Below are 11,197 nucleotides of genomic sequence, written 5' to 3'. Positions count from 1 at the left end.
ATTTATGAATTTACTTCAAATATGACCACTAAAATATGGCCGTGAAATCTTTTATCTTTTGGTCAATTGTTTTTAACCAGGTTCAAACTTCACTAGCCGCACCTTCAAAGTCTAGAGAGAAACACAGTTATTCTACATACATCTTATTAAAAATTTAGCTCGAAAAATAAAAGAAAAAAGATTAAATTTATTTGGATTATATATATTCATACCATAATATATAGGTTCCTTACATCTATGGGTATAGTTAAATCACCCAAAACACTAACTAATCCGATTGCATCATCTGGGATGTGTTATGTGTTACATCTGATATAACTAGTTTTGAATGATTGTAAGGCTATAACTTGTATGTTGCATATTCAAGCAGAAACTGTAAATCATATTGCACGGGATTTGTAAGTTGCACTTGCTGTTGAACACTAAGCAGAATTTGTGAAGGAAAATACATAGTGAGTTACCTTGACACCAAGTTACAATCTAAATTGGTTTTTATTTACTTTTAATTATTGAATTCAAAGTAATCAAGTCTCAATTAAGCTTTAAGATTTAAAGCATTGACCAGAATTACACACAATATGATCATAAAAAAGTATTCCGTTGCATTAGCTTATCACATTGTGGTTCTCGTTGATTACAGATCAACATTTTGTGATTATGATACGTACAGCTTATCGGGCTTATATTTTGTCCTTGGCCTATGAGCGAACGAGCCTCCCAAAAGCCTAATCTCTCAACTCTCAAGGATGTGCGCCTATGCGGCATCCATCTCCGTTCACACATGTAATAACACACTATTGCTTTATCAAATTTGTTTATGAAATTCATACTTTATGGTTTTCAGTTAGTGTTCTTATACTAACACCTGACAACTTGAGCCGTCGAATTGTTCCTAACATTCGACGGTGGACCAACATTCTTCCACCCCCTTGGCACAACTTGTTACTCCACCATTATATTCATGGCCACACCAAAGAGTGGCAACACAAACCGTTATGAATGTCTTACTAACTATAAGTCGATGTAAATTGCAAATTATTACTTCCTTCATCTCAATGTAACAGTCTCTACACAAAAAAACACGTAGTTTAAAAAATGTAATCGTCACCTTTTACTTTTTTGTACTTTTACCTTTTTTTACATAGATAATACATAATACAAAGGTATATATAAAAGAACTTTATCTTTTTATTCTTATTTATTTTTGAAAATCTCTGGACGTCTAAAAAAGAAAAACGCGTCTATTAAAATGGAGCGGAACGAAGGAGTATGTTTTATACGATATATCATAAAACATTAATAATATAAAAAAAGATGGCAACTAAATCAAGAAAACGGAAATTTCCTGTTATTTCAGGAGCATGAGAACAATACTTCAAAGTAAACATACATGGTTATTATACATTCTCATCTTTATCATTAGCTGCAACATGAATCTAACAAAATATAAATAAAATCAAAATTATAACTATATTTGAATTAAGAAACTACCAAACCATTCACAACCTCCTTCCAATTTTAGCAAATCTTCTTGCAACACCAAATACAACAGCTTTCGTCAAAAGCCCTCTATCAATGGAGCAAGCAAGCGCAATCACACCTCCAACCACCAAAATCTTCGGAAGATTCTTCCCTGACGGTTTCTCGTCATTAACTACTTGTTCACAAGTTTCAATCTCTAGTGAATCGTTTGATCTGTTCCCCAAGTATTTTAAATGATCGGTACTAACTTTTGTATTGATATGAGCCATGTAAGCACAATGAGTTAAAGATGCTCCTGATGCTATATTTTTTTGATACCAACGAAGACCACGGTCTATTTTTTTCACTGCTCCCCACATGCCTTGACGAACACCGAGTTTTGCGAGTTCCCATGGAATACCCATATCCTCGTGATGAAATAATAACACTTCACATGCGCTTAGCTGTCCGTCTCCTTTTCTTGATTCAACTGGTAATTATTAATTACACGAAAATTAGTAACTGAGTTAATATAGGGATAAGGGGTCGTTTGGATTTGTGTTTTTGGACCTGATAATCTCATTATTGTTAGTTAAATGCAAGGTTGAAAAGGCGCGAGACAGAGACGAGTCGGTCAGGACCTTGAAAGGTCGAGTTGGTCGAGACGAGGTCAATACGGATGTTGACTAACGTTGACTTTTAAATATAATATTAAATATTACTATTTCAAACATAAATATTTAAATGAAAATATTAAAAAAAAAAAAAAAAATTGATTTACAGCTAAGATGACATGGTTTAGTTTGAATAACATATAATATAAGTATAAATTTTTTATAGTGTTTTCTATACTAATAGTGGGATATTATCTTTAAGGATACTATGTTAGTCGGTGTTTTTCCGATCTATTTTTTAAATGGGCTTGAGATTTTCGTTTACACTAGAACAAAACCAATAAAAAAGTCGACTTTTGACCGACTTTGACCCAAAAGTTGAATCTTGAACAAAAAAAAGAAGTTCATTTTATCTACTAACTTAGTATTATGACCAGGCCCAAAAGTTTAAAAACACTTGAACATCCAGCTATTACAACTTCAAACGGCGGAAGCAATATAATATCCAGACACCATTTTTTCTAAAATCCGTTTTAGTACAAACTTGTTACCGATTACAATTAGTTAATGTCACAATTTCAAAATGCAAATCGACACACTTACCATCTTAAATGGAAATATATATCTTTAACATATAGTGTGTAAATTACCTGCACGAATCGACCAGCTTGAATAGTACAAGTCAACACGTCTTGGTTTAGTGCGACGTGGCACAGATGGGTATTGCACACCCTGTCAAAAGCAAATTGAATGTTCGAAAATTATACACAGAGGCGAAGCCAGAAATTCAAGATAAAGGGGGCTTATTATTTATATATCGTAACTTATATAAAGGAACATGGTCACATCTTTTGAACAATAGCACCGATAAATATTGTATGTTACTGAATAAAAGAAACAAAAAACATAACAATTACAGAGTATTTTTTTCAAATTACAGAGTATTTTTCTAACATTAAATCACCCAAACTAATATAACTTGTACTAAAATTATAGAATAATAATAGTTAAACTTTAGTTGTTGAGGGTGGCTGAGCACCACCCTGTCCCCCTTGTCTCCGCCATTGATTATACACACACATTTAGGAGCATTTAATGCATCCGTTTAGAATAAACATAATGATAGTTTCCATCCAAGTCATCATTAGTGAACTCATAGCAGAAACAACAAAACTAATCTAATTAACGATTTTCATACGCTTACCTTTGTAACACAGTAGTACGTCTTTCCCGACTCCCAAATCCGACGGCCAATTATGTACTCCCTGTCGCTACAAAAAAATGGGAACTGCAAGACAAATAGCCGCTTTGTAAACGTATAAACTAATGTACCACCTTAAGATGCAAACTGAAATGAAATGAATATTAAACGTAAATTATACCTTACGAACCCACTTAACCACCATTGTTCCATTGTTCGGGCACTCCTCTAATGTTTCGGCTTCTAATAACATATCATCCCATTTCAACCTAAATTCATCATCCCAAAAGAAATCCCTCATCATTTCAGGAGTCATATCTTCATAAACAGTCCGAGACCGATATTGTGGAGGTCCAATCTTCATTAATCACATACCATTTCAATATTAGTCAAAATATACACATACAATCTGTCCCTATCACACATTGCTGATTTCAAATACCATAATATAAATATAAATATAAATATAAATATAAATATAAATATAAATATAAAATTACCTCAGGTTCTCTCTTCCAAGCTTGATAGCTCATATCTGAAGTTGACCTATCCATGATTACATTCCAAGCAAGACCTCCATCTTTTTCCTCAACAAGTTTGTAAATATGCTCCAAATCACCCTCCCCAACAAAATTCTTCATTTTTTCATCCAATTTTGAAGAACTATACACATAAAAGCCAAATTTAATCACAAAGTTTCAAACTTTAATCACAAATATACAAATTAATTTCAAAAATGAGTTTTTTCAAGAAAAATTACCTGACTGTGGACACCTCACATGAACTAACTTCCGGTGACCCAATATCAGAAACCGGAAAAAAGTAACTGGGTAGTTGAGATTTTAAAGAATTCAACATTGGAATTGAAGATACAAAATCTTTAGGAGTATAATTGTTTGTGGGCATTGTTATTGTTATATTGTTAATAGCAGAATTAGCCCAAGTGGGTCTCCAAACCCACCCAACTAAAACCCCAAAAAGAACAGCAATCCACAAAGGGGCAATGAACACCATAAGATCTGGCAACACATTCCATAAATGAATTCCTGGTATAAAAAACCCAATTAAATCCATACCCACTTAAAACCCTAGTTCCAATCGAATAAAGATTAAAACTTTATGAACTATCGATGAAACAGAAAGGGTTGAATAACAAGTTTTGAGGGTAGGAGAAGATAAGAAGGGAGCACCTAAAGAATATTGGTAAGCTTCTATTTTTTTTTATTATTAAAATAAATTATTTTGAAGGGAATAAAATAATAAAAAAGACAAAATATAAACGACTAGAGGATGAGTGTAGTAGATAAGAATTGTACGCTGTAGATAAATAAGTATACCGGCTTTCGGTGGGGACCACCGGTACTGGACGTTTTTTATAATATATTTCTAGAATAAAACATAAAACAATGTAATAATAATAATTAATAAGTACAAAATATAATATGCATATATAGTTTGATTTTTAATTTGTGGGGGAAAAAATTGACGAATTAGTGTGTGGTGGATGGATGGATGTATAAAACCCAGGTATTGAATTTCAATAAAGATTGGGAAATTATAAATCTCGATGGGTTTTTGTTTAGTGGGAAAATGGGAATAAAATTGGTGTATTTATTGAGTGGTTTAATTCTGTGGTCGGTTATGTTGATTAGACCGCGGTCATCTTTTTTATATTCTCGTTTTCCACGTTGTATTCATTCACACCGTTAACTTTACTTACCTTTGACTAGAAAAAGTTGCATAACTTCAATCATGGGAGGCCGGAGGGAACAACCCGATCGAGTACGGATGGAAATGGGCTCGTGATTTGCATGTAGCAGGTATTTATAAAAAAATGTACTGGGAATAAGAATCGGGTAAAATTATATAATTGTTGGCAAGAGTCACGAGCGGGTAGTGAGTATCCGTGATTAAAATTAGTTAAAGTGCACATTTTGCAAAACTACGGATAGCGTGCAGTGGCGGAACGTAAAGCTTTTGATTAGGGGGGCAAAAAAAAAAAATTCAAACAGTAAATGTAGTGCATCACAAAATAAACATCGTAGTCATAAGATGCAAATCATTACAGGTAGGCTCGACGGCCTTTAAGCTTTTTAAAATCATCAATAACTGATTCAGTGTTAGAAACATGACATAGTTGTTCATGAAAATATAAAAACATAACATATACAATACAAATAGTTAACACATCTTATTGTTAATACTTAATAACAAAACAAAAAAACTGAACTCACTTCAATAAATATGTTAAACTAATCACATCACATGAGTGCATAACAAATAAAATTATAATCATATTTTGAAGTTTCAGATTATTAATGTATATGTTCAATTCATGAGTTTTAATGTATATAAAAAAATTCTCTTAAGTCCTAGCACACCATTAATTGATTAAATGAGTATTTACTAAAACAAAGACCGACAAGGCAACATTTAACATATAATTATTATCATCATCAAATAAACAAAATAAGGAAAAAGATACCTGAATAAAGGTTAGAATTATATGCCAAAGTGATAGAATTGAAATTGGAATTGTCGATAGAAGGTGTATACTTAGGTTTTGATTTTTGAAGATACCGAGTAATACGTACAGTTGGGGTTAATCTTCAACAAAAAGATAAAAGGCTGGCAAGTTAGGAGGGCTCAGTATAATATAAACTTTTTTAGCCCATGAAATTTTTGATAATTACACTAATAGCCCATAAAAATGGGGTGGCCAGGGCCCTGTTTGGTCTCAATGACCTTCCGCCCTTGGTAGCATGTACTCGCAGGTTGCGGGTACAGGCAAAAAATTTTAACCGTTAGCAGATAAACAGGTACCTGCGCGTAAAGAAAATATCTTGGGGCGAGTCGCGAATATTAAAGATCCGTGCCCGTCGCACGCAAATGCCATCCTTACGATCGACCACTCGAAACATAACTGAAGCAGCAAAGGTGAAACACGCGATTGGCTCAAAAACAACAATCAAAGGCCTCGGGAAAAAAAAATCAAAACCTGCTAGCATTCTACCAAAACCTAAAGGGCATTTTTTTTAAATAGCGTATATTATTCATTATAGTCTAGGGGTTTTTTTTTAAGTAGCTTATATTATTCGTTGATCCCTAAGTATTTGTTTCACTTCGTTCTAGGTCCTTAAATTCTTAGTACCGATCGTAAACATCAATGTTTGAAACAATATAAAATTTATGAATTCATCACAATTACTAGATGTGGTAAGGAAACATTTTATCCGATAAAGGAAATGGCCACATCGATTACAAAGAAATGAAATGGTCAGTGAACCATATCGACAACCAACAATTACAACTATAACGAGAATTGGACAGGCAAAGGTCGACTCAGCACAATTTTTTCGAGACTTCACAGATTAGATGCGGATGATCAGGCAACAGTATTGGACAGAATCGATTGGGCTGTTACTGGGCCAAAATTTAAGGCGGGCTGGGCTCGTGAACCTAGGGGACGAGCTACTGGTGAGATGGCTGAACTTGAAAAAATTATCGACGACTACAAATTTGATCGGGATAAGAAAGACGAATGAAAATGGTCACTCACATCTAACGGTAACTTCTCGGTTAAAAGTCTTACTTCAATTATTTATGTTCAATTTTATTCGGGTAACTCCTCCTCGTATGAAAATATGCGCAATAATTTAATCTCAAAGAAGATAGAAATGTTTGTATGGAGGGCAACTCAAAAACTACTACCCGTTAGGATTGAACTAGATAAGCGAGGTATAGACTTAGACACCGTCCGTTGCCCGTTATGTGATGATGACATCGAGACCGTTGAACATTCACTATTATTTTGCAATAATTCTATGGATATTTGGAACCGGGTTTTTTCATGGTGGGGTTTTGGCTTAATGACCAACCTTAGTATGAATGAAATCCTTCGTGGGAATGGGCCGATTAACATGACGGAAAATGGGAAGTACGTGTGGCAAGCGGTCGTGTGGGTTTGTGCTTATCTTATTTGGGCAAATAGAAACAATGTTGTTTTTCGAGGAAAAAGTTGGTGCATTCCGGTGGCAATAAACGAGATACAAGTAAAGTCCTTTGAATGGATTTCTCATAGATCACGAGGTCGAAAATTCGATTGGTTAAATTGGTTGTGTAATCCTAGCACGTATTTAAATTGATTGTATTGTCGTGTATGTATAATGAGTTTTTTTAGCTTTGGTTGCTTACTTTGCAACATGTCGGGCTTGTATTCTTGTTTGGGTCGTTAGGCTCAAGAAACTTGTAAATGTTTCGTGTTTAATATAATGCTTTGTTTTTCAAAAAAAAAAAAAAAAATTACAACTATACAATTATAACTAAACTACTTGTAAGAGCCACATTAAACATCTTTTATCAAGACTGCAGTTGTGATATACAACAACAACAACAACAACATTAACAACAAAACTCAATACCACATGAGTGGTGTATGGAGGAGGTGAGATGTAGACAATCCTTCCCTTATCCGAGAATAAAGACAAGTCATTTCTCCACCCAGAGTGAAACACTCTCAAGAGTAGAGAAAGTCACCCCTCTCTTTATTCGATGGATAAAGAGATTGCTTCCGAGAGGACCTCCGGCCTTTAAGTAGGAAAAAAATTAAAAAATAAAAATAATAATAGACGCCATGAAAATGGTAGAATCAGATTTTCATGGTTTTTAAATCCTGCCTGGAATTTAATTTAGGCTCTAAGAGTCAGTCAAGTAGTCAATAAATCGACGATTGCTGTCGAATCAATAGAGCCGTATGTAGTTGTGATATCTAAATATGAAATTGGTGCAAATAACACTTTAAGCTTGGTGTTTCTAATCGTGAACGCTTAACAAGTGACATCACCTCAAGACAAAGTCCCTAGCAATAAAATAAAAAAGAGCCATTGAATTAATCTAGAAAGAGAAAGAATGAGAGGAGAGAGAGGGAGGGAGAACAATGGAGAGAGGCGAGTATAAACTTCAACTCGGGGACCATTAGGGATCGAGACTTTTGTAGCGGTAACTATAGGACTTATGACTCGCGGTTTAACGGAAATCGCTTGAAATCGATCATGTTTTTTAGGTTTTCGGAAGGATGTAAGGTGGTAGACCTATGGAGAAAATTCAAGCAGTTTGGAATGCAAGAGGTGTTTTCTTGGTAAAGAAGACATTGAGGAACGACAAGCGTTTTGCGTTCGTAAGATATGGTAACGTAGTTGATGAAGGGATGCTGCTTAACAAATTAAGGGATATTCACTTTGATGGATTGGAAATCAGAATCTTCAAAGACGTACAATCAAGAAACAAGAGGGATACAAGGAAAGATAGTTATAGGGACAAAAAGAACCAAGCCAACCATTAAACATCAAACAACTCGAAGAAAGAAACCCATCCAGATGCTTTCAGAGATGGTCGTATTTTCAGTGATGTGGTCACTAATGTCAGAAAGGACCATGATAAATCAGTGGAGCATGATTAAAGGAATGTCATTCAGAGAAAAAGAGAAGGTTCGGGTATATAGGCAGACAACGTTCAAGAACGAGTGGTCAATCAAGTTGGAGGGCAAGTTGCACTCTCTGCAACATTATACTCATGTGTTTGTAAAAATCCAATATATGCACATAGTAGGTTTTTGAGTAATATTGTTATCGATTGTATTGTAACAATGTTTCGTTGATTAATGAATTCATCTTGCTTTTCAAAAAAAAAAAAAAAATCACAATAAATCAAATATAACGATCACAATAAGTAGATGAAAAGTTTCATGACAGAGAGTATTATTATCATTGGCTTTATCAAATGATAGTATTGTTAGCTTATGAGTTGATCGATAGTGTAACGATAAAAATGTACATTGTTCTAAAGCTGATTATGAATTCTTGGGACAAGTTTTCTTATGTCTACTTTATTGTAGAAAAGTTGATAACCGTCAATATAGACCGGTAATTGATAATTGATAATTAACTATTATAATATGAATTACCATTTGAGCTACACATTATTGGCTCCCTTGAACCTGAAATCTTGTGTATTGGCATTCATCATCGACATTTAGAAATTTACAGTACTATTTTAGGAACTTAGCTAGAAAGCGGAATTATACACTTCATTGATGGGATATATGTTAAATAAACAAATCAATTACAGATGTCGAAGACGTGATGCTCAGTTATTAATAGTTACGAACATTTTGGCCACGAGTTCTAACAATGCCTTTTATATAGCCATAATCGGTAAGTGATTGAGGTATATACCAACATAATGCTCACTTGATTAATCTTTTTGCTTTGGCCTTCCTCCTATTCAATAATATAATAATAACAATAATAATAATAATAAATAGATGATTACATAAAAAGTAATAATAGTAATAATAATAATTATTGTTATTATTATTATTATTTTATTATAATATAATTTTTAAATTATAATTAAAAACAAATAATAATAAAATACTAGTAATATAGAAAGATGGACAAACATCCAACTTGGGATGTAGCCAACTAGCCACAAGTTCATGTGATTCACAACCCTGAGATTATTCTTAAAGAAACAAAAAATCAACTTCAATAACATCAAAATGCTATAACCACATTTTCCCTGGTGTGAAGTTGTCAATATAAGTATAAGAATATTATACTCCGTATATATAAATAAAATTAGTATAGTTGAGTCCCTCATATCCATATACGATGTAATCATGTTCAAACCTCACTAATTATTAAAGTGGTTTGAGAAAAAGTCAGAATTGATCAATTTTTCTTTTTTTTCGGAGAAAATATTAATAATATATAAAAAGATCTTAAAGATCTGGTGGTACACACGAACGACAAAAAATTGAAAGGTCTCGATATGATTTTCCTACAAACATTGGACGATAACATTGAAAGAGAGCGAGTACATTAAAAATTGTAAAGGACAGTACATACGAATAACCACCAAACTTAAATCTAAAAAATACATAAAACCGAACAAATATTTAACCTAAATCTAAAAAAACAGAATTGATCAGATGATAACCTAATTAAACTAAGTACATGATACATCTAGGTAAAAGTATTTAGTCTTTCCAGATAACTTATGTTTTTTTTATTTTTACAAAAATAACGAATACTCTAACAAAAGTTAATTCATCGAAAGATGAAAAATCGAACAAATATACAACGGAATAGCGGAAGACTCAAAACTAAAAACCAATAACCTACCTGCTTTCTAGATCGAGCCCCCAGAATACAAACGTAAAGAACGGAACAAAAACTCTAACAAACATACCACAAACTAAAAAGAGGGACTTACAACTACAAGACCAAAACAAAGAAAAAACCAAGAGATAGGCAGAAACTACTGATCCGGTACCTTGTTGTCGTCGACTTAGTCACGCATAAGTCCAACATCGAGCGATCAACAATCCTATACGTTAACACGTTAGACGATGCGGAGCCAACCAAAATGTAACATCCCGTTTTCCCGTATGTATCGAAAGGTACCTACTTAATCATTTGTACGTCTATAACTCGTTAGCTTATGCGTAAATGTACGAATATATGTGTATATATATATATATATATATATATATATATATATATATACTTGATAATGTGTGCATATATATATAAGTTTAAACATGGGTTTTGTTAGCATTAAGTCTTGTGAGACTATTGTGGAAGGCTAGGTGAATATAGGAAGCGGGTTTGGATTGTACAAATTAAATAACATCGAAAATTGTTTAAGGTGGTCAAACTGTTCAGATGCAGCCTTAAGCCGCGCCGCGGCAAATGGGTCTGCGCCGCGGCATATCAAGCGAACCAGGATCAGGAAGTGGGTTAAGGAGGGCCTATTTTCCCTTTATGTGTCGCGCCGCGACGATTAAGTCCGCGCCGCGACAGTTCTGCTGAACTGGTGTCGGACTTAGCTCAATTTAAGGGATTTTAAGGGGCAAAAT

At 33.7% G+C, this 11,197-nt stretch overlaps 2 protein-coding genes across 2 annotated transcripts; one reads left to right on the top strand and one right to left on the bottom strand.

The window, feature by feature from the left end:
• Positions 1-1,284: 1,284 nt before the first annotated feature.
• Positions 1,285-4,484, bottom strand: LOC139898585 (uncharacterized). Its single transcript, XM_071881342.1, has 6 exons — positions 4,037-4,484; positions 3,777-3,939; positions 3,458-3,634; positions 3,280-3,363; positions 2,726-2,807; positions 1,285-1,951 (listed from the first exon to the last, which is right to left on the bottom strand). The coding sequence occupies exons 1-6, from the start codon at positions 4,348-4,350 to the stop codon at positions 1,500-1,502; spliced, it is 1,272 nt and encodes a 423-aa protein (XP_071737443.1). The 5' UTR covers positions 4,351-4,484; the 3' UTR covers positions 1,285-1,499.
• Positions 4,485-6,920: 2,436 nt separating this feature from the next.
• LOC139902055 (uncharacterized) lies at positions 6,921-7,421 on the top strand. Its single transcript, XM_071884712.1, has one exon. The coding sequence runs from the start codon at positions 6,921-6,923 to the stop codon at positions 7,419-7,421; it is 501 nt and encodes a 166-aa protein (XP_071740813.1).
• The last annotated feature ends 3,776 nt before the right edge of the window (positions 7,422-11,197 follow it).

Source organism: Rutidosis leptorrhynchoides, chromosome 3 (genome assembly GCF_046630445.1).
Source record: "Rutidosis leptorrhynchoides isolate AG116_Rl617_1_P2 chromosome 3, CSIRO_AGI_Rlap_v1, whole genome shotgun sequence".
Classification (NCBI taxonomy): Eukaryota; Viridiplantae; Streptophyta; class Magnoliopsida; order Asterales; family Asteraceae; genus Rutidosis; species Rutidosis leptorrhynchoides.
This window is presented reverse-complemented; position numbering and strand designations above follow the sequence as displayed.